General features: G+C 31.9%; 1 protein-coding gene across 1 annotated transcript in view; it reads right to left on the reverse strand.

The window, feature by feature from the left end:
* LOC145287772 (proteasome adapter and scaffold protein ECM29-like) overlaps window positions 1–25,521 on the reverse strand; it is a 184,835-nt gene that overhangs the window by 130,262 nt on the left and 29,052 nt on the right. Inside the window, exons 5-12 of the mRNA XM_080135598.1 lie at window positions 24,141–24,290; window positions 19,718–19,987; window positions 16,043–16,084; window positions 11,882–11,960; window positions 8,720–8,839; window positions 4,429–4,514; window positions 2,109–2,187; window positions 1,484–1,600 (exon numbers count right to left, since the gene is read on the reverse strand). Of these exons, the coding sequence (XP_079991724.1) occupies window positions 1,484–1,600; window positions 2,109–2,187; window positions 4,429–4,514; window positions 8,720–8,839; window positions 11,882–11,960; window positions 16,043–16,084; window positions 19,718–19,987; window positions 24,141–24,290 (943 nt within the window). The remainder of the gene's footprint in view (window positions 1–1,483; window positions 1,601–2,108; window positions 2,188–4,428; window positions 4,515–8,719; window positions 8,840–11,881; window positions 11,961–16,042; window positions 16,085–19,717; window positions 19,988–24,140; window positions 24,291–25,521) is intronic.

Here is a 25,521-nt window from a genome sequence, read left to right on the forward strand (position 1 = left end):
CAGGGAAGAGAAAAGGGCATCCCCCATTAAGCCACGAAGTCTATTTTGTACTATATTATATATGTATGTATGCCTATAATATTCAATATAGAATCAACTCTGTAATAATAAATATGATATCTACATAAATTAAAATATATTTAAGCAAATTTTATGACTGGCAAAGGCGGGTACTCCCATACTAGTATTAAATAAAACTATTTCTTTTTGACTTTTATTTGATGTTTAATGGAAATCTTCAAAGTCTATATATATATATATATATATATATTTTTTTTTAACTTTTGAAAACACTACTATATATTAAGTACAATGTAATGATCAACAGAGAATTGGCTCCATAACAATAAATACAAAATTTGCATGAATCAAAGGAACATATTTAAGCATATTTTATGACAGAGCAATGCTGGATGGCTTGCTAGCATGGGATAAAACCAGAACTCCAAACAAAAAATCTGTGGGGAAACAAAAAGTGCTTTATTGCTCATCGCATTCATTTGATTTGCTAATAAATAAATAAATAAATAAATCGATACTCCTACATCTTTTGACCCGGATTTCAGTAATGTTGGCTCAGGTTTAACTGGCAGTTGATGAGAACCGCTGGACTAAGCCGAGCGCTGATCAAATGTTAAAACTGTAGGAAAAATTAAACTAGTCCATTTTTTTTGTTGATTTTTGTAAAACAAAAAGTATTTAAGTTTTTGTTTTGGTGGTAATATTTATTAATCTTAAGGTAGGTTTTTTGTTCTTGCAATTTTTCTTTAAATAAAATAACAAAACATAAATAAAAAATATTGCAACTTGAAAAAAAAAACAGTAAACAGTATAAACTTTCATAAAAACTAAATATCAAAATAAATATGACAACTTTTCTTGAAACAAGAATAAAAAAACAAAATCTAAAAAAACAACAACAGTAAACTTTTCACAAAAACATTTACATATTTTTGCTAACAATTCTTGAAAGTTAAAAAAATAAAGATATTTATTAAACTTAAGGTAGGATTTTTGTTATTGCAACTTTTCTTGAAACAAAAATAAAAACATAAAAACTAAAAAAAACAACAATATTGCAATTTCTTGAAAAAAATTAAAAACAAACATTATAAACTTTCATAAAACATTCACATATTTTTACTAACAATTCTTGAAAGTTAAAAAAAATTTAATTAAACTTAAGGTAAGTTTTTATTAATTATTTTTTGCTAATTATTATTATTTTTTTTTTTCTTTCGTATGCAATAAATAAATGTTGTTAATTATGTTTCCCGGCATCTCTTATTTCGCTGGGCATGTTCCGGCAGTTCTCATCAGCTGCCGGTCAAAACTGAGCCAACGTTATGGAAATCCGGGTCAAAAGATGCAGGGGTACCAAAAATCCATTTGATTTGCTTTAACTAATCAAAAAATGGAAATATCAAACGTTAAAAAAAAAAAAATCAATAAATAACTATTTAACAAATAAATCTAAACTCACCTTGCAAACAGCATCAAAAAAATTCTGCACTAACGATATATCTTTGGCGATCAAACTTGGACATCGTTTGACAATTTTACCAACTGCAACATAGGTAAGTCCTCGTAGTTTGTCATCCTATAAGAAACAAAGAGTTGTTAAAAAATAAGCAAAAAAACAAATGAAAGTCAAATGTTACAGATTAAAAAACAAAAATAAAGAAAAATCTGTATGTAAAATGTTAAACAATACACAGATATAAACATAGAATAGATTTATTCTGTTAGGTACAATAATACAAGTCCATGTCAGGAAGCAACAATTGATAAGCAAATTGACAAGTAAACCACTAAATGTTTGTATTCTAATTCACAGCTTCAACTGACTCCAATCAATTTTGCTCTCCTTGAATATACGTGAATTGAAAAGTTGTTAATGTGACCACATAGAACGTCGCAAAACAATGTTACCAAATTTATTTTGGTAACATTTAGCCACTGAATCACGATGGTTCAAAGTTTATTGGAAGCTAGAAAATTTGTTGTCTTGTGTACTGTTGAATAGCACTCAAGATAAGGACAGTAGCCCAAATAATCCAAATAATTTTCATCTAAAAAATTCAGAAACAAAATAAACATTTGTTTACCTCTTTTGCCATTCCCAGAAGTTTAACCATTCCAGAGAGTAAAACTGGGCTGATTGGATTAAATTTGGTATCAGAACAACTACAAAAAAGAGAACAGAATTAGCGGAGATAAATGGATGAATCTGCATAAATTCATTGTTCATACAATTTTTTTTTGTTCAACATGCGACTTATTTTAAACAAAGAAATGGTTATTGCCAAGAATTCCCCCATATTCAAAAGCAATATTACAGAAATATCTGTATGATGTTCATAGCCATGATGGAACAAAAATATCATGTTCCAAAAATCATGCATTTATACGATTTTTGATCAAGTAGTTTTATTTTTACATAAGAAAATAAAATTTCATAAGTTAGCGGAGAGTGTCCATTTTGTCTACCATTTTGAAAACAATCTCCAAAAAAACAAAAAACGGTACTTGTACAGTTTAATCAAGACATTAAAAAATGAAAATATTGAAAAAGGTTATATTGTACGTATCCGAAAAAAAAAATTTAATTTACTTTGATCGAGTAGTTTTTTTTTTTTTACAATGGAAAAACATGTTTTTATGAGAGCGCGTTGAAGTCAGCCATTATGGAATTTTGAACACGCCACAGGGAGATAACTCAATGTAAAGTGCCAACACTCCCTCCCCATCTTTAATACTAGCTTTCCTTCCTAAAAATCGAACCTTTTGCTCGGTATCATAACAAATTGTTTTTTCGCTGTAAAATAAAAACGACTTTATGAAATTAAGTGAAATTTTTTTTCGGGGGACTTCGTTCCATAACGGATATGTACAATATAATTTTTTTTCAATATTTTCATTTTTGAATGTCTTGATTAAACTGTACAAGTACAAACAAAACAAAAACAAAAAAACAAAACAAAGAGAGATAAGTCAACATAATTCAAACTTACGAGGCTGATTCCCATTATTGCTTAAAGATTGTATTTTTTTTTATATAAAAAAAAAAAATACTTGACCAATTTATGTAATTTTTGGAGTTCAATATTTTTGTTTTATCACGGGTACATACATCATACAATTTTTTTTTTTTTTTTAATATGGGGGGGAATTCTGGACAAGAACTTAACAAATTGTAAACATTAGATTAGAAATTAAGTTTCCGCCATTTAAATTTTTTTTTTTTTTTTTTTTTTTTTTTAAGATTTTTCAATCATTTTTTTTTTTTTAAGTTAATTTAATAAAATAATATTGGCACTTTTCAGATATCATTTGAAATTTGAGATATTAAAAATTTAAGTTAAAAATGGTATTATTTTTTTCCTTTAAAATAAATCATTTATTTTTATGGAAATCGCTCCAGACAAGACATGAAGCCGCTTGATGTAGAGCTAAAAAATGTTAAAAAATACTTCAAAGTCAAAAACTTTTCAAGTGTTAGATGGATTAGATTCTAACCCAGAAAACAGCAATTCTTCCCTCTTTGTCAGAAACATCGCTCATGAAACTTGGTATTAGTGGGATGTCAATTTGCTTGTCCATGTTCAGTGTGCAACCACTTACATCAACTCAATAACATGCGTAGATACCCCAAGCATGAGGGTATGTGAAATTTCAAGAAAATTTTAGCTTTAAGTGTGTATGAAGTGACTTGATTGCTTACAAAATGACTCGTATCAATCTTAAGACTTTGCCTGGTGCTGTTTCCCTGGGTATGGAACACTTGCAAAATGTTAAATACCAAAACCGGGTTCAGCTTAGTTTCACTTAACACAAGGATATCTGAAGAGTTAACTAGGAGAAAAGGTTCTACAGCATCTAGATAACTTCTAAGCCCACGGATATTTGTGAATATGAGCTGTGGTCAAACGGTGACACTTATGGATTTAACCAACTATTAAGTTTCTGCCATTTTCTTTTCGTTTTTTTTTTTTTTTTTTTTTTTTAAAGATTTTTCAATTATTTTTTTAAGTTAATTTAATAAAATAATATTGGCACTTTTCAGATATAATTTGAAATTTGAGATATTAAAAGTTAAAAATGGTATTATTTTTCTTTTAAAAAAAAATTATTTTTTTTGCGTTTTTTTGTGTTGGACATTAAAATCATCAAAGACATGAACATGGGTGTTAGTATCTAAGAAGAGTACTTCACATATACTGTGAAAGACATGGTGGATTGGGATACGGTCCTGATTCGAGGGATGACAGTCGAGAAAATATAACGCAGTGTTGCAAAGCTAATCTAAAGCACATGAAGGTCTGATCATCTGATTTTAAACTGTGCTTTCTACTTAAGGGGAGGATGTTACGAATATAGACTCCGTGCATAGGAGTTCTTATGGTAAAGATGATAATAGAACCTTACCTCAAACACACATGATGAACAAGTTGAACAGCCATTAATTTAAGGCGGGCGTGGTTGATTGCACCAAAAAGACAATCAAATATCACCTGCAAGAGAAGTTTATCATATATATTTCCTTTAAAATTTGAGACAAAGCGTTGAAATTAACCTAAGTCAATCCGATGGTGACAATGACTTGCTAAAATGTCGGCGAAAAAAATTGACCCCTACTTGGACAAAACAGCTTAGTTTAGGGTGACGGAATTAATGTTTTGGCCAATTTTTCAATATTTGTCATCCGAGATGTCCAGCTTCAAAATGATACTGATCTTGTAGGGATCTGTTGCCATTGTTGAAAGTTTTTGCGAGACATACATACAAACATACATTTAAACAGACAGATGAGATTTATATATATACTAGCGAGGGGTACCCGGTGTTGTCCGGGTGTTTGTAGGTGTGTGTGAAAAAAACCCGAAGCCTAAAATGTGAAAAAGAAACAGGTGCCCGTGAAAAAAAACCGAAGCCTTGACGACGCGCAGTTGGAAAATAGTAAAGTGTGAAAAAAAAACATGCGCACGTTTTTGATTGACGTGACGGCGATAGCTATTCAGCAGTTAGCATTTTGTGCGGGACAGTTTTTAATGAGTTCAATAAATGGGTTTCTTTGTTTTTAAAAACCCGCTCCCTGTTTATTAGGGGGAGCCTCAAAATGAAAGCTACGGTCTGATATGACGAAGTCGACATTGACCAAACATTAATTAGCTCTCTAGAGACCACTGGCTTTCGGCCAGTGATTAGAGTCGAGTTTCGTTTTTTGTTTATACCGAAAACCGAATGTAATGCGTGCCGATGCGGGAAATGTCGAATAATTAACGTTTGAAAGTCAATAAAATTAAATAGACAGGCGAGCTCCGTGGTTAAGTGTGAGATATTACAATTTATAGATGATATAAAAAGTTTTAAGAAGTTGTGAAGCGAGCAAGTGCTTCTCTGAAAGAAGCCTTTTGTGGACATCGAGGAAAAGCGTATATAAATAAATACATACATTTTCGCTTTTATATATATATAGATTTATATACATATATATATATTTTAAAACATAATAATGGGTATAAAAATGACGCCTTTCAGTCTTGAGAAGCAATGGATACCTCCTGTACCTTGATAAATTAACATTTAATTAGAATAACAGATGAAAATAATAGAAAATAAAATGCTATCTATGGGGTTTGTCCAGAATTCTTCCTATGAAAAAAAAAAAAAAAAAAAAAAACGAAAAAAAAAAAAAAAAAAAACGAAAAAAAAAAATGTATGATGTACATACATGCCTGTGATGGCAAAAAAAAAACATTGTACACCAAAAATCATGTGAGAATTAATCAAGTAGTTTTATTTTTAAATAAGAAAATAAGTTTTATTTTTAAATAAGAAAATAAAGTTTTATTTTTAAATAAGAAAATAGAGTTTTATTTTTAAATAAGAAAATATTTTCTTATTCAAAAATAAAACTTAAGTTTTATTTTTAAATAATAAAATAAGTTTTATTTTTAAATAAGAAAATAAGTTTTATTTTTAAATAAGAAAATAAGTTTTATTTTTAAATAAGAAAATAAGTTTTATTTTTAAATAATAAAATAAGTTTTATTTTTAAATAATAAAATAAGTTTTATTTTTAAATAAGAAAATAAGTTTTATTTTTAAATAAGAAAATAAGTTTTATTTTTAAATAAGAAAATAAAGTTTTATTTTTAAATAAGATAATAAAATTTTATGGCTAATGTATGAGCGACGATCTCACGATGTCATCTTGAAAACATTGTGAAGAAACAAGAGTGATAAGTCCAAATCAAGATTTGAGAAAGCCATTCTTAATATAGGGACAGGTGAGCATTGAAAAAACATAAATTTGCTTAAAAATGGTTTTCTTCATAAAAGCAAAACTAATCAATTTACATGATTTTTGGAATATGATATTTTCTTTCCGTTATGGGTACATACATCATACAGACTTTTCTTTAGTTTTGTTTTTATTAAGAGGAGAGAAGTTCTGAACAAGCGTCTAATATGGTTCAATCCACCTTATAACAAAAAGTCAAAAAACACAAATTGGCAAAATATTCTTTAAAATAATAAACGCTGCTCTAAATGCAGGTATCTTTTTTTTGTAATGATGGATCATCGCTTATGAAGATCCAGTGGCTACTCAAGGATATTGTTGGCATCCGTCAGTCTAGAAGACTATGGGGTTGCACCTTGTAGAGGTGATTGAACACTGTCTTCTGTGGCTGAATAAGCCTATCTTTGATCCACATTGTCGGTCGCAGACATCGCAGGTGTAGGTTGGTGCATCGTATTGGTGGTCTGTTGAGTTTTGTTGACTGGCGTTCCAGAAAAGTCTTCTGGTCTCTATCTGTTCTACAATGGCTCTTTTGCTAGCGGGCAGGCCTTTGGTTATCGTTTGTCTTCAGATGTAGTGGACTTTAGCTTTGGGCTCCCTACTGGCAGTGTCAATATCACATGCTGCGTTTGCACACGTTGACATAGCGGAGGTAAGGAAGACCAATTTTCCTTTTGCCAGAGGTGAGTTCACCGTAGAGAATGTCTTTTGGGATTCTTCGATTGTCTATGCTGTGCACGTGGCCTATCCAGCATAGGCGTCTTTGGCAAAGGAGGGTGAACATGGAGGGGATATCAGCCCTTGCAAGTACAGTATTGTTTATGACTGTCTTTCCAAGAATTCTAGACAGACTATGCATGTGAAATGTGTTCAGTTTCCGTTCTTGGTGGCTGTAGTTTGCTTCCATACATAAGGGTGCTGATGACACAGGCCATGTAAACGTTCACTTTTGTGGAGATGGTGAGATGTTTATTTTCCCCACAACCGAATTGTCAATTTTGCAAGAGTTGTGGATGCTTTTCCAATGCGCTTGTTAAGTTCTACATCAAATGAATTACTGGGAGAGGCTGAAGGATCTGCAACTGTATTCACTACAATGCCGAAGAGAATGATATATTATCACCTACATATGTAAAATCTTGGAAGAAAGGCTCCCAAACACAACAATAGTAGAAATAACTCACCAGTGGCGAGGAAGACTTTGCTATATAAAAACCACACCTGGGACTACACAGAGGATCAAGTCTCTTATCCATAACAGCTTCACCTACAGTGGTACAAGATAATTCAACTGTATTCCAGCCGCAATAAGAAATATAAGGAGAGTGCCCCCCCCCCTCCCCGATACTTTCAAAAAACAACTAGACATCTGGCCGGAAACGATATTTGACAAATTACCAACACCAGGCTATCCTAGTCCCCACCTCAATTGTCTAATGGACTGGACCTCTATGAAGTGGACAGCCTGGGTGCAGTGGAGCTCCAGCTCAGCTGTGTCAATAACTGACAGAATAACAAAAACTACAACTACTACTTCAACTTGTCGACATATTTCTATTACTTTTGTGCATGTGCAAATTCATTCATAAAGGTGGTTTAATTTAAAATCTAGACCGAGACTGTAGACCTGAGATATTGGAATTGACGGACTACGTTTAAGCACTGCCCATTCATAGTGATGATGGGAGATGATGAGGTTCTTGGCTCATGACCTGGGTTTTCTTCATGCTGATGGTGAGGCTGAATTCTTTGCAAGCATTGGAAAACCTGTCCATGAGTATTCGAAGTCCTTCTTCAGTGTGAGGTGCTACTACAGCATCATCAACAAACAGTAGGTCTCCGATGGTAATTGTTGGACGTTGGTTCTGGGCCAAAGGCGGTTGATGTTGAAGAGTCGGCGATCCGATCTGGAGCGAAAGTAAACTCCATCTTCTGACAAACTGAAAGCATATCTCAGGAGAAAGGCACAGAAACTGAATTTTATCAAGAATTCTCAAACGAGACAGGGATTCACCAACTCAAATGAGACGACAGTACTCCATACATGGTCTGATAGTAGATTTGTAGAGATAGAGAATAGCCTTAGGTTGATGTTTAGAGCGATAGAGAATAAACTTTACGAGAATCAGAAGGAGCAATGGATTTAATATATGGAATCCAAGAAAGATTTGATGAGAAGGATCAAGAAGTTTTAGAGACAATTTCTCCTCAAGAGTAGAGCCATCTGTGACAATCTCAAGAAGAAAAGCGGGCATGCCTACAATTAGATTAATTTATTAAACAAAAAACAAGAATTTATAGCTAACTGTAGACGTACAGAAAATTATTGATGTATATGAGTTTTTCATGTTGAAATAAGATTACTGATTGAAATAAAATATGCATAATGACTAACTAATTGTAAATTCTTACCTGGATACAAGCTGGGAAAATATTGGTAGCTTCCCTGGATTTCAAGAAATAAGGAAATAACTTTAGACGAATTCTTGTACTTGCAGCGACTTTCCGACATTCTGGTTTCACATTTCCACTCTTTGAAGAAAAACAGATATCCTCATTTTCAAATTAAAACTAAGAAAGAATTATAAGATGAAAAGACAGACTTCATTTAAAAAATAAATAAATAAAACCGCCACTGCCATGCGTACAATATGCTTACAAAAAAAACATTACCGAGTTCGACAAGATACACCTGAAGAAGGTCGGAGGTTACATCAATTGAAATGTTGTAAAAATGACACTCAAGATGAGAACAGCAGTTTGAATAGTCCAATATATTTTTTTGTTTTTTTAAGGAAAAAACCTGATTTTTTTTTGTAAATTTTTAATGTTTATTGTTACGAACAGTTCTGTTTTATTTTTCAAGAAAAGTGTATAAATTTTTAGATAAACTTTTGATATTTTTTCTAAAGTTAGGACTGGACTGATTACATTTGTGTGCAATTAAAAGTAAAAATTTTTTAGGGCTAGGCTTTTTTTATTATTTATTTTTTTCTTCCAATTTATTAAAATCGTCTGCTCCACTTTTTATTGGCTAAGTATGTTTGTTATCGTTTTATAATTGACTGATCAACTTGATTAGCGCTCGGCATATTCCAGCAGTTTACGTCAGCTACTGCCAACATTTATGGAAATCCAGTGTGCAAAGTACCAAAGTACCAATACTATTAAAAGCTATATCTATAATAAAATTGATAATAATTATAATAGTAAAAATTGGTAAACAGAATGAACATGTATGCAAATTAAATAGCAAAAATAATAATCTCCTTACTTCAATATCATCCTTATGAATGACCACTTGTACATTACAGTTTTGAGGACAATTTTTTTGATTTTCATTTTAAAGATTTTGAGCAGGGGGAGACAATTCAGTTTCAGAACAGAAGTTGTCAACATCAATAGCATAAAATAAAACATTAATTATTTGAACATTAAAAAAAAAATGAATGAATATCATTATATGAAATTCAGTTTATTTTATTTTGCGAAAATAAATTCATTACAGAATTTTTACTTTATGAAAATTTATATATTTTGTAAAATAAAACGTTTTCTCAAAAAAAAAACAAAACAAAACAAAAAAACAAAAACAAAACAAAAACTGAATTTCATGACAACTTTTCTTAATGTTCTGAGATACTCTTGCATAATTTGACCCAAATTCTCGTGAATTCCCATCAAGCATGGATCGGGTGAGACCGGCAATCGTCGGTGTCAGCCGAGCGTTGTTCAAATGTTGAAACGCTAACTCGACTTTTTATTTTATTCATTTAGTTTTTTTTTCTGTTATGTTTTTAGTAATTTTTAAGGTGATATTAAGGGGAGTAGGTGACTTTTTATTTTTCTGATTAGTTACTTATTATTTATTTATTTACTTTTTTTTTTAAATTGAATTTTTGAGAGTTTGATTAGCCCAATGAAAAAGTGCTATCTAAATGGAAGCAGACGACATTCGAATTGGAAGAAAGCGACAAACCAACAAAAAAAAAAGAAAAAAAAAAGAAAAGCTGGCAAACAAATATATTTTCAAACTCACCAAACAGAAAAATGACAGGCAAGAAAATAAATCTATACATGTTAAAAAAAAAAAATGAAAACATTGATGCAGACAATCTCATATTGCCAGGAGAAGAAATTGCTGTTCCCCAAAAATGAGGTGCAACATTTGTAAACACAAATGTTTACTTAAAAAGAGATTGTGTGTAAAGGATGGTTTCTCCTGGAGATGTACAAATGGACAATGCCACCAAAAGAACTTGACCGAACAATAAGTCTTGAAAAAGAAAAAAAACAAAAAAACAAGAAAAAATATGGTTACAATAAAGAAAAGAAAAACTTGTACTTACACCTAACAATTATATGGTAAAAAAATCTTTTCTTGGAGAAAAAAAAAACAAAAAAAACTTTCTGTTGATAAATATTTTGCAAAAAAAAAAAAACAAAACATTAAATACTAAAATGAAATAAACATATTTTCATTTTTCAAGGTAGATTTTTTGTTATTTTTGATTATTTGCATTTGTATTTTTTCCGATTTGTTTTGTTTTTTTCATTAGTCTACGTCTGTTATGACGCTCAGCTGACACCGATAATTGCCGGTCTCGCCTGATCTATGCTTGATGGGAATTTACGAGAATTCGGGTCAAATTATGCAAGAGTACCTGTTCCGATAATCAATGTTTTATTGTGTTGGCAAAATTCTCTGAAGTGTATTTCAATTCAATAAATGGTACTTGTACAGTTTAATCAAGACATTAAAAAATGAAAATATCGAAAAAAACATCCATTTTGGACTGAAGATCTAAAAAAAAAAAAAAATTAAATTTAATTTGATTGAGTAGTTTTTTTTTACAGCGGAAAAACATGTTTTTATGAGAGCGCGTTGAAATCAGGCATTATGGAAATTTTTAACACGCCACGGGGAGATAACTCCATGTAAAGCACTGACATTTCCTCCCCATCTTTAATAACTAGCTTTTCTTCCTAAAAATCGAACCTTTTGCTCGGTATCATAACAAATCGTTTTTTCACTGTAAAAAAAAACAAAAAAAAAAAACAAAAAAAAAACTACTTCATGAAATTAAATTAAATTTTTTTGTCGGAGAACTTCGTTCCATAACAGTAACCTTTTTTTTTTTTTGACAATATTGTACTTAATATAATGACATATCAGTCATTGGACCTTGGTCGCGTTGTTCCCTTTTTCTCTAAAATAAATGCTATTTTCAATACTGACACTTAGCTTAGTCATTTGAGATCGAAACTGTATCTGTTGTATTCAAATAAATCCGTTTCTTATGCATGGCAAAGCACATCGGCCAAACGTGGTCGGCACATATTAACAGTCTCCTCTCAGCGTGTTCTTTTACACATCGGAATTCTACATTCTAAACATAGACGAACCCTTTTACCGTGTGATAATTAGGGCTAGGGCAACAGAATATTCTTTTCATTGTTTTGACTCTCGAGTGTGTATCCGTTAATATCTTTTACGCTTTTATATAGAATGATGTGGTTCTCGGTTGATTAACTGCGTCTAACGGTTGGTATTTAGTAAATTTATTAACTCACCTTGCCCTTGATGACAATTGTTCCAAGAAATATGCCATAGAGTTTATTGATTATGGCAGGAGAATTCCAATCAATACTTCTACAAAAGAGAACAAAGAAATAGTATTACAAAATGACTTCGCTATAAAAGATTAATAAACAAGGACATTAGTCAGCCTTGATAGAGTTTAAAACGGGTTTCGAAATCTAGTAGGTGATGCCCTTTTCTCTTCCCTGCAACCTCTTTTCCCACAGAAAAGTTGTTGAGAGCCTTTCTCTGATCTATCATTTATTTTCATGGCAAGTGCTTGACTGAACTCCAATCTATGGTTTCCCTTTGCCAAACTTTTGCAAAAAAAAAAAAAAAAAAAAAAAAAAAAACAACACTCGACTAGCTACAACCACTATAAATGATTTCCCCAACTGTGCCTAAATCTAAATGCAGATTCCATGAACAAAGCTTCTTTCCCAAAATTGCTTGCCCGTGGAACACTGTTCCGCTGGTCTGCTTCTCAGTTGAATACAACATGGTAGCCTTCAAATCTAATATAAACAAGTTCTTGTTGAGCCGCCCCATAAATAATAAAATTGGATTTTTAGTATAAATAAAGTAAAACTAATGGAGTGAAGTCATTCCCCGGCTTTCCCGCCGGGACGTCCAGAAAGCAATATCAGGTTTGATCAATGCGGTGAAAACTCGTCATATCAGACAATTGCTATTCATTTGGACACTCCCCTTTTTGATGGGGAGCTGGTTTTCCCACAACATCTTGGGAAAACAAAACACTGCCTCGCAGCCAAAGTTAAGTGTGGGATTTCATTCTCTCTATGGCGTGATGTTTGACCTCATTAAATTTACACACCTGTCACATAACGTTTTAATCGTTCAATTTCATTCCACTGCCTTCGTAGCGTGGAGGGAAGTTATCACGCTTTTTTTTTTTCGCTTTCGCCTCAAGGATTCAAGTTCGAGCCTATCTGCTTACCAAAACCATTTTTTTTTTTTTTTTTTTTTTTTTTTTTTTTTTTTTTTACACCCGGGCAACACCGGGCATCTCCGCTAGTATTTAATAAAAGTAGAAAGTGGATCTTGGGTTTACTTTTGCCCCTTATTTTGTCCTTTACTCCTCGCATTCCATGAGTGATGTTTCTGACAAAGAGGGAACAACTGCTGCTTTATGGGTCACAATCTATCTAACACTTATTGTTGGCTAATTTTTAACCTTCAAGTAGTATTTTTTCCGCTCCTAATATCAAGCAGCTTTATTCTTTGTTTAGAACAACTTCCGTAAAATAAAACAAAAATGTACAATGCAGAACATTATCAGCTACAATATGGGCCAAGTAGTGAATCTCTAGCATTAAAAAAACTGATCATCACCAAAAAGTCTGACTTCCACCATTTTTGACACTGTGTGTGTTAATCTAGACATCTCCAAATTAACCCAGCTCTGAGTTAGATTATGATCAACATTTTGATTAGATTTGGTGACGACTGGTCAAATGATATGGATGTTAGGCTGCACACAAACACAGTGACAAACCAACAAACAAACTTCATGAAGAGTATAACTTCCTTGACAGAGGTAATACCTTAGGTGTGTTATAGACACAAGATGAACTTGTACTCTTGCCTAATTTCATCTTTGTATTAGGTAAATTATATTTTCACCCTGAATAAACTTGGGTTGAGTTATTGTCTACAATTTCACTATATTAAAAAAAAAAAATAATGAAAAGTCTGTATAATGTATGTACACATGACAAAAAAAAAGCATATTCCAAAAATTATGTAATTTGATTAAATAATTATATTTTTAAATAAGAAAATTAAATGTTATGCATATCCGAGAAGTGTCTGTCTCACCCACCATTTTGAAAAAAATATTTAAAGAAAGAAACATAATTAAAAAATAATTCAAACTTGAAATATTTATGTTGTAATACCTATGGATTCCCATTAATTGCTTAAAAATGATTTTATTTAAAAAAAAGTAAAGCTACGTGATCAATTTACATGATTTTTGAAGTATGATACTTTTATTTCATCATAGATATATGCATATAATATTAGTGTGCACACTGGAATGCAAATGAATTTTACTTGGAATGCAATTTTCATCTGTGCCCCATACTGTACAAGCACCCAATAATTTTTTCACAATTGTAGTAGTAAGACTGTAATTAAATCCTTCTTAAGTAAGAGAAAAATCCAGGTTGTCCTCGATGGTCATACATCTAAACAATATGATATAAATGCGAGAGTACCTCAAGGGTCTATGCTAGGACTTTTATTATTCTTGATATTCATAAATGACCTCCCTGATAAAATTGCTTCTGAGATGGGTATATTTGCTGATGACACCACACATATATCTAAGGAAATGGCAGAAACACTAGAGGATGACCTCCAATCTGTAGTGGAATGGCGACAAAAATGGAGGGTCACATTCAATGCTGCCAAGACTAAACTAGTTTCCTCAATAATTACAAGAAACCTTCTCTACCACCAATAGCAATGGCCAAGAACACATTACCCGAAAGTACTTCCTTTAAACTCCTCGGCCTAACATTTACAGGGAACATGAACTGTAATAAATACATTGAGAGCATTGCCAAGGCTGCTGCCAAGAAGGTGGGCTCTCTTTACTGTGCTAGAAAACTACTTATGCCTGGAAGTACCCTGTACTGTTATCACATTTGGGCTGGTGCATCTGCTACTTGCCTCTCACTTCTTGACAAGGTTCAAAAGAGAGTCGCCAACTTGGTAGGTCTTGAACTGTTATCTAGGCTTCAGCCTCTGTCACATCGACGAAATGTTGCATCCCTCTGCCTGTTCTACAAGTACTTTAATGATGAATGCTCTGACGAACTACAAGCACTTGTACCCTTTTCGATGTGAACGCCCCCGACAAACCCAACAAGCAGCTAAATCCCACCCCTTCACAGGTGTAAGAAAGCCTTTTACTCCAATAGTTTCTTCCCTAAAACTGCTAGACTTTGGAACCTACTTCCGGGTTTCTGCTTTTCCAACTGTACTGACATGCAGAAGTTTGAGTGTAATGTGAACAAACATCTTGCCACTCATCTCCCTTCATAATGCCCCTGATAGTAGCCCCCTACATCAAAGTGGTACTGTGCCTTGATTGGGGCGAAAATTGAATGGAAAAAAAAGAAAAAAAAAAAAAGAAAAAAAAAAGACTAGTGCCTGCTATGAAAGTTTTACAACGAGGGGATCAGAGATTGGGGCTCAGTTGAGCACTTTCACGGCAATAACAATGATGTATAATGTCTCTTTTGTAAGAAAGGGTCTGTGAAAAACAGAAGAGATTGTCACTTGATAGATTTCATAGTTGATATTTAAACTATTTCAAGGCAAAAAAGAGTGCTCAAAATAGCACCTCCACAGATACTCCATCCAGTGATACTCCATCTTGGTATGCATATGACCCTTATCTTGGCACAGAATTGGAGAAATCTTTTCAAAGAGTGCCAAGAAATGTTGTCTGATGAGCTTTGTGTAAATTAGAGGCACATGAGTGGTTTTAAAATCTGTTCCAGAAATTTGCATGTGTGGAACATATATAAAGTTGAGTTTTTTTTCTTGCGCTAACATCGATGATAAATGCCCACTTTTCTATTTAAAAATTATTAAAACAAACTTCTTAATATACTCAGTCATCATGGATATGTGAGAAATTAATTTCAAAGTTGATATTTGAACTTTATTTTTAATTAAAATTCTATTTACTAATTTTTCTTATTTTTCGGTGTAGATATCTATTTTTGCCGGATACAAGTTTTCCTGTTAATTTATTTGGAACTGCAATTTTCACCTGTGGCCCTATTTGTATAAATCCCCATTTTCTTATACTAAGGAGTTAACACTTATCAAGGCTAAAAACCACTTGGGGATAAGGGTTAATGAGATGGATGAACTGATAAATGAAAGATAAAGAATAATATTGAGAGGCTTGAAAATGACAAATGAAATGAAAAAGAAAATGTGATGAGGACGGTATATGACAAGTTCATCACATTGGATTTGAAGATAATTCAGTTGTAGCCTATGGGGAAGCAATCCCATAGAAAGAGGGGAATTTCTAGGAAATTTAATATCGTTATTATTATTCCACAAGTACAGCACTACACCTTTGAAGCACTAATAATAAAAATACAAACCCCATGATTCTCTTTAGTTCCATATCAGCTGCTGTGGCTATGCTGCAAAAAATAAATAAAAAAATACATAAATAAATAAAAATGAAACTGGATATTTAAACAAAATTGATTCTTGTCACCCCACTCCATTAAAAAAAGAAAAAAAAAAAAAAAAAAAAGAAAAATCTGTACGATGTACATACTCATAACAGAAAAAAAGTATTTTAGTCCAAAAAAAAAAAAAAAAAAATCACACAAATTGATCGAGTAGTTTTGGGGGATTGTGCAGTGAAGCCAACAAATGAAAAAAAGTAAACAATTCAAATATTCAATAAATAAGTTGTTTTTCTATCTATCTTGCTCATTTTCGTTGTGTTTTTAAATACTTTTTTTTTTTCATCTCAAATATTCACTTTTTTTATTAGTTGTTAGCCAAGAATTGATTCTTCTTCATGGAAAACATCTTGTTGGCTAACAACTCGTAAAAACATGACTTTAGAGATGAAACAAAAACCATTTACAACTACTTAAAAACAAAACAAGCTTTTATTGTCTATTTGTTGTATATTTGATTTTTTGACTCTTTTTATTGTTTGTTAACTTTATTGCACAATCCCCATAGTTTTATTTTCATATAAAAAAAAAAAATTCAAATTCTATATGTACAAGAGGAATGATCGTCTCACGTTGCCAGCTTGAAAATAATCTGGCGCTGTTTTACAATTTATCATTGTGCAAAGGGAGACAACTCTAGTTTACTAAGAGATTCGTTCATTTTTTTCATCTAAAAAAAAAAAAAAAAAAAAAAAAAAACAGTTGCCGCAACCTTCTTTTTCAAATGTTTTCATCTGATGAAAATATCATTGGTTGTAGCGTCGTAAATTGTGATTTGAAAACAGAAACGATTCTCTTAATAGTCGCATGAAGACTACGTTTTGTATTATTAATTTTATAAACTTTGTTACATAAAAAAAATGCCGCAGTTTTCTTTTCTTTTTTTTTTTTTTAATGTGTTGACTTAATAAAAATATCGTTGGATTTTTCATATCAGTTGTAGTTCCTCTACAATTATCGTTGCATTTTCATTTTTTGTAATGTAGTCGAAAAAAACAAAACAAAAACAAAACTGTAACATGAAAACAAAAACGATTCTCTTAATACATGTTGTATTATTAATGTTATCAACTTTGCTAGATTAAAAAAAAAAAATTTGTCACAGCTTTTTTTTATGTTTTGATTTAATAAAAATATTGTTATTAGTAGCGGCCTAAATAGGCAACAATATTTTTAATTAAATCAAAACATTAAAAAACGAAACCTGCGACGATTTTTTTTTTAAAATGTAGCAAAGCTGATAACATTAATAATACAAAACGTAGTCTGTATGCGACTATTACGAGAATCGTTTCTGTTTTCATAACATAATTTATGACGTTAAAACCAATGAACCAACAATATTTTCATTAGATGAAACCATTTAAAGAAGCTGCCGGAACTTTTTTCTACATTTTTTACGACTTACTAAGTGATTAAATGCGACGATAGGAAATTATAATTTTTTTTCAAACAAAACTTTTTAATAAACCAAGGATGAAAATATGAAAAAAAAGCTGCGGCTTTTTTTTTTTTTACTGAACAAAGCTTATAATAACACCAACGTCTAGTTTTTAACATAAATAATAAATCGCAGTTTTCGTTTAATAAAAATTACAATTTTTCTAAAACTATCGTCGTATTTTCATTTTTTTGTAATGTTAAAAACTAGATGTTGGTGTTATTAATTAATAATACAAGCTTTGTTACAGTAAACAAAAAAAGTCGCCGCAGCTTTGAAAGTTTCATCCTTGTTTTATTAAAGAGTTTTATTCTTTGTATTTTTTAAGGTTAAAGACTAATTTTTTAAAAACCTTACCATAACATATACTTTTTAATTAAAAAAAAAAAGAAGCTCATTGGTATTGCTGTTGATAGAGAAAACAAGCTTGTTATGTGGATTGATTGTCATATATTTTGTTTTCATTGTCTTGAAATAAAGTCGAACTTCAGTCAAGTAATTCTGCACATACCATAGAGGTTATGTATGTTTCTATTTCAGATGCTAAATTCACATTATATATATACATATATATATATATAAAAACTCAGATCAGCTTAATTGCCTGGGTGTTTAAACCGTCTGGTTTGTGACTTTCGGTTTCAAAAAATTTGTCTGCTTACCTATTTCATGGCTGCTGTCGTAAGTCCGATATTAAAAGCCACTGCTGCTATTCTGTGGCACTATTTCTTTGTGCCACTGTCTCTAACAAACTCTGCGACATGGCCGGGTTGTTATTTGGCCATTGGCGTAGAGATACAAAGAAACGCCTTCCAATAATTCCCTTTCCTAGAGCTTTCTCTTTCTTTCCTGCACGACCACCATGAAGTGAAGATGCATATTCTCTCTCCGTAAATGAGGGGAGGGGGGTATCCCCTCCCTCCAAACTAGTTAGGTTAGTTAGCTTTGAAGAGCCCATTGTTCAGTTTTTAATTGTTAAAGTTTTTGTAATATATGTTTTGTAAAATAAAATAGTTAGTTATGCTTTATATATATTACAATTGTGTCGCGTGTCGTTTTTCTTGTGTCTGCCATAAATGCCTCCATAAATACCTTCATTGAAACAACGAAGCGGTCCGGAAAATGAAGAAAGAAAATTCCAGTCAGAACGCCACCAAGGGTGAAGAGGTCAAGACGTTTCCTGAGAGAAGAAGATGCCACACAGCACATCCAACATTTCAGGTATGCCTTTCTTCCTATAGACCCTAATGACGGCCATCTTCAAATATTCCGGAGACCGCTGTAAGACATTTACTATAACACGTCTGCCGGTCACACTGCAGTGACCGGCTGATAGTGGTATAATCCAAAGCATACACAAGGTCAACTATATTTTTTTGTTTTAACTTCTTTTAACATGTTTTCCTTACAAATACAGTAAAACCCTGAAATGGTGGCCCTAGAATACGTTTTTTTTTTTTTCAGTTATGATGCAGAATAAAATGTTTTTCCGGCCCTGGTCATGGTATTTGCCCCATCTTACAGTGTTAGTTATAATGCTATTTGATTATATGCATGTGTATTATATACTGTACTGTATTTTGTTACTAATTTTTAATATGTACTGTATAAAATTTTGATTAAGCCCTATTATACGACGATTTCACGTTACGATACCAACCCCAAAATGGATTAATACTGTATCCCAGGGTTCTACTGGAAATGTAATTTAACCCAGTCGAGTTAAAAAAAAAAAAACGGATTTAAATATAAATATACAATATATAACTATAATCATATTCATAACCATGTTTACTGCTTTTAATAGCGCTCCTGTAGATTCTGACAATTTATTTTTTTTCAGGCCTTACTTAAAAAAATATTTTCTCTTCAAGGAGGGGGAGGGAAAGCAGAAACTTGGTTTTAGTAGTGCTTTTAGTAGGGCCTCCTTATTTGAATTAGTGCTTGCAGTAGTGCTCTGGAGGCTTCCTGAGTTTAATTTTTTTCACTCAAGACATAAGACAATATAATCTCAAAATCACTTTTTATTTTGAACATTTTTCATCTTATCTTTCAAAGGCCTACGGGTAGACTAGTATATATATATAATGTAATCATATTTTCTTTCTATATAGACTACATCTACTACTACTACTACTCACCTATGACGCGTGTCTGCGGCTGCAATAACATAATGACAGACAACATTGTCATCCGGAAATATTCCACCACCGAGGAAGTTTAAGATCCCCAATTTACATTTTTCCAATTCTTCCGGTTTTAATGGATTGTCACCGGTGACTCTCTTCAAACTCTGTTCACTCATCCCTGGGGGTACGACAAGAGGCGGCGCCGTAGCTGGATTCCTGGCTGGAGCAGTGGCAGGTCGACCATCACTTCCGTCAGAAGATGCGGATACAGACACATGAGCACTAAATCAAAAAAAAGAAAAAAAAAAAAAGATGTTAAAAGATTTTAAATTTGAATTTTAACTATCAGTCTCAATTTTAATAACACTAGGGTGAACACGTGCCTCAAAGAAGAAGAGTTTCAACAGAACTGCATACGTTACCTAGTACAATCTTTATACAACACAAGGGGTGGACATTTTACTTGCAAGGAAAAAAAAAAGTAAAAAAAAAAATTTTTTCATTCTCTGATGAAGAACATGACATTATCTGAAATTAAGAAACATTTTTAATTAAAAAAAAACAAACAAACAAAGAAAACATAATATTTGCATTTTCATGTGTTTCGAAAACAGTTTGTCTTTATTCAAGATCAAAAAACAAAAACAAAAAAAAAAACATTATTATTTTAGGATTGTAAGTGATACAAAAAGCATAAAAAACAAAGCATATAACTAGCCATATGTACCCGGCATTGCCGGGTAGTGTGCTTATTTAGAATTTGTTTTGCTTTTCAAAACATCGAAAAAACAAAAACAAAACAAAAAAAAAACTAACGTAAGGCAAACGAACGATGTTAAATGTAAAAATCGAAAAAACAAGAAAACAGAAAAACGAACACGTGAAAAATGGCTTAAATAAGCCTGTTTCGATATTAAAATTAAAAAATCGGTGGGTACCCGGGTGTGTGTGTGTGTGGTTGGGGTGGATAAGCGAAGTAAAAAAATAAAAAAGCAGAAAAACGAACGTTACGTAAAAAATGGCTTAAATAACACTGGTTCAATATTTAAATTTAAAAAATCGAAAAAAAAAAAAGAAGACATCTCACACCACGATCCGAACCCAAAACGTTTAGATAACGAACCAACGTGCTAACCAACTGAGCTAACGCGACGTACATGAAATTTGTTCAGTTTTTCAACTATTTAAAGTAAATCAGGTCATGACGTCATCTGACGCATGCGTAGAACTGGTCGTCGTCATGAGAGGACCGTTTTTGTTGACCTCCCCCTGTCGAAAATTGTCGATTTCGGGGTGAAAAAAATGAACATTTTTGACCAATTTTTCGATATTTTTCGAGCGAAGGATATAGCTTCAATATGATACCGAGTTTATGAATTTTCGTTGTGTCTGTCGAAAGTTTTTAGCGGACACACAAACACACATTTTCGCTTTTATATTTATAGAAGATAGATTAATCTATACATACATTGAAACAGACAATTGAGATTTATAAATCTCACCTGTCTGTTTAAATGTATGTATGTATGTATGCCTAAAACTTTCGACAGCGGTAACGCATTTTCACAAGATTGGTATCATTTTGTAGCTCGACGTCTCAGTCAAAAAATTGGCCAAAAACATTAATTCCTCCACCCTCAACTGGGCAGTTTTCTACAAGGAGGGGTCGATTTTTAGTGAGCTATTTTTGCAAGTCATTGTATTGGTTGGATTGACTTTACCTAATTTTAATGTTCCGAAATTCTGGTCACGTCATGGAGTAGCGGTAAGATGTCAGATTTTCTTTCAATTTCTTTTCCGCCTTTTTCCGTCACGGGTTCGAGCCTGCCTGCTTACTACCACTTTTTTTTTTGTTGCTCAACACACACCTCCAAACACCCGGGCAACGCCGGGCACCCAGACTAGTTTATAATAAAAGATAGATTAAAGAGGTGAAGAGACGATGTGTGTAGGGACAGTTTTTTAAACACAAAGGGAGAGATACATTATTGATGAGGGAATACAGTCAACACTTTGGAAGGGGTTTCATATAAAGTTCATTATACAATATGATAAAGATAAAACACATTATCTTGCGGTTGATGACAAATGAAGACAAAGGCTTATACAACAATACAAAGACATTTATTTTCCAGCTGGTGATGAGAATGATCAGAATCTGATACCTTGTTAGATTTCTATATTTTGTCTTCTCCTCCCCCATTCGCTTTCTGAAGGAGCTTAGGCTAACTCTCTCTCTCCTCTCTCTACCTCTAACTGTATATATTGAATCTATATTTCTTTGTGACATCAGAACGTGGCCAACATGTGCATGGGATGCACATGTACATGCATATAGTTCCAACATGTGTCCTGGAAACAAAAAGGACATTCCTTAATTGCACTGTTCCATTATTCCTGTAACTTTGTTTTATATTTATTTCTAACTACAATGGATAATTCCACTGCATTCCTGGAATCCTATCTAAATGACAATAATGTATTCATTTTACTTTTGATAATTGAGTTCAATTCCAGCATTCTTCTTTAATAATAATTATCTTTGACCTTAATTACTTTGTTTCTAACTAAAAACCAGGAGCTCTCCCCTTCAATATACAACATTACCAGCTTCTTTTTACACTATTTTTATTTTCATAAGTGCTTGACTGAACACCAATCTCTGATCCCACCTACCTCTGATAAAAGATTCATAGCAGAAACTTGTCTACCTATAACCATTGTAAAAAAAATTTACTTTCATCCTTTGTGTACCTAAATCTAAATGGAATTTCCATGAATAAAGTTTCTTTCAGAGATCTTCTCCACTATGGAATATAATACCATGAAGCTGCTTCCAAAGTGATTACAACATGGTCGTTTTCAAATCCAATATTAATCAGTTCTCATTTTATTTATTTTGGGATAAATCCAAAAATTCACGATAGTTTACCTAAATATGGAACAAAAGTTACTAAGCATGAAACGAAATACAAAACCATATGGAAACACTTCTTGTTTTATCATGAAACAAGAAAAAAAAATAATAAACTTATATTTTTTATATATATTTATTTACTATAAATAATTTTCTAAATATTTAAAATATATTCATATGGAAATAATTTAAAATTTTCAAATTTTATCACATAATTTTGTTACAAATAATCTATATATATAAAAGCAAAAATGTGTGTATGTAGGTTCGCTTTTTGTGTCGACTCACTTCTTCTTAAAACTTTTTATATCACGTCTAAATAATAATATCTACGAGTTAACAACAGGGGTCACCTGTCTATTTAATTTGCTCGACTTTGAAAAGATAAATATTCGATATTTTTCGATCGCCGCATGTGCATTAAGTTTTTTCGTATAATATAAGCGAAACTAATTCTAGTGGCATTTTTCCGGTCGCGATCACCGGAAATGTCTGAAAGCAATCAGCTTTAATCAATGTGGAGTTTCTCCTTATATCAGACAACTGCTACTCAATTTGGACAATCCCCTTTTTATGGGAAGCTGGTTTTCCTCACAACATCTTGGGGAGAAAAATAAAAAAAAAATCCTGCCCCGCAGTAAATAAAATACTGCCCTACAGTCAAAGTTGACCTCATTAAGTATGGGTACCTGCCAATTCTTAATACTTAAATAAATTCAAACATGTTTCCGTTACTATTTTGTGGTGGCGCAGTGGTTAACGTCACACGTTTTTTTTTTACACTTTAATTTTCAACTTCGGCTCAAGGCTTCAGGTTCCATCCTCCATACTTACCTACCAAAACTTTTTTTTTTAATTTTAAACCCCCTACACACACCTCCAAACACCGGGCAATGTCGGGTACCCCTCGCTAGTATATCATAAAACAAGGTAGCTACTTTTAATTGAATTCCGAAACCAAAGTTTTTTTTTATTGTGTCATGATAGCATAAAAAGTGTTAATAAAAAACTTTCATACATTATTTGACAAAATTCTGCGATAAAACTTATGAAAGAAATAAAAATATTATTTCAAATTTTAGAAACATAAAGAATAAAAATTTTTCATGAAAACACAAGTGTTCAAACAAAAAAAAAAACTATTTATAGAAATATAAAAAATGAAAGTTCATTATGTTTTTTGTTTTATGATAGCACAAGAAATGTTAAAACTAAATTTTCTGAAATAAATTATTTCCATATGGTTTTGTATTTCGTTTCATGCTTAGTGACTTCCGTTCCATATTTTAGCTAAACTGAGTCCGCTTCCGCCGTCTTAACAGTATGTACTGCATTTTTGGACTTCACCTCATTTTGAATCTTCAAGGTGTTTGTTGTTTATGGTCCAACAGACAATCTTGTTAACCATTATCCTCGAGTAGCCTTTTGACCTTCATAAGCAAGCTGTAACACAGTATAAAAAATAAATTATTCAACAGACATGCATATATAACAATTGGTAAAAAGACAAAGACTTACTTATATGGCAGAAGCAGAACATCCATCATAAAATCGAGGAATTGTTTGCTGATATTTGGTTTCTCAGATAATCCGAATTTGGGATTAACTTTTGCAGATACGTTGGTTATCTTTACATATTGGAGAGCTGGAACCACTAATTGGAAAAGACTGAAAAAAAAAATTAAATAATTAGAAAAGACGGAGGAAAAAAAAAATAATTAGAAAAGACGGAGGAAAAAAAAAATAATTAGAAAAGACAGAGGAAAAAAAAAATAATTAGAAAAGACGGAGGAAAAAAAAAAAAAAATAATTAGAAAAGACGGAGGAAAAAAAAATAATAATTAGAAAAGACGGAGGAAAAAAAAAATAATAATTAGAAAAGACGGAGGAAAAAAAAAAAAATTAGAAAAGACGGAGGAAAAAAAAAAAAATTAGAAAAGACGGAGGAAAAAAAAAAAAATAATTAGAAACGATGGCGGAAAAAAAAAAATAATAATTAGAAAAGACGGAGGAAAAAAAAAATAATAATGAGAAAAGACGGAGGAAAAAAAAAATTAAATAATTAGAAAAGACGGAGGAAAAAAAAAAATTAAATAATTAGAAAAGACGGAGGAAAAAAAAATAATAATTAGAAAAGACGGAGGAAAAAAAAATAATTAGAAAAGACTGAAAAATAATCCAATTTCTAAAACTCACTATATCTGTCTGTGTCCATATTTTCAAACTATCTCTTCCGAAACTAAAAGTCGCAGAGCAGCGCTAGGGGCCTCAAATGATTGGATTTTTTTACGGACCGTCTTTTATGGATCTTTTTAAAATATTTTTAAGGGGTCAAAAATAGGCCAAAATTGTTATACATTTTCTAGATTCATCTTAGTTTATTTTTTATTTTTCATCAGTTCACATGCGTGTCCCGTTGGTACAGTGGTAACATCACCAGCTTTGAATGTTACAGTTTTGCTTTCGGTTTCAATTCTAACTGATGGCACCCAAATACTTTTTTTTTTTAACTTTTGAAATCACTACTCCATAATAATATATACAAAATCTAGTCAAATTAAAATATCATATTTAAGTGTATCTTACGACCGAGCAAAGCCCCCTCCCTAGTATTGAATAATTGGAAAAGACTAAAAAAAATATGAATAAAAAGATTCAGAAATTAGTAATTTCGTAATATTTTTATTTATATTTTATTTGCCATTTTTTACTTTTGATTAATTTTGTTTGTTTTCTCAAGGGAGTCACCACTTATCAAGGCCCAAAGGTTTCTTGAGGATAAGGGTTGATGAAAGTAAGGTGGTTGTGAAGTAATTGTTCATGGTGTACACTGGGTAGAATTTGGGTTATTTAAGGGGGCAGCTCAACAAGAACTTTACATTGGACTTGAAGGCTACCA

The sequence above is a fragment of the Euprymna scolopes genome, chromosome 11, assembly GCF_053919585.1.
Source record: "Euprymna scolopes isolate OS-2025 chromosome 11, ASM5391958v1, whole genome shotgun sequence".
Classification (NCBI taxonomy): Eukaryota; Metazoa; Mollusca; class Cephalopoda; order Sepiida; family Sepiolidae; genus Euprymna; species Euprymna scolopes.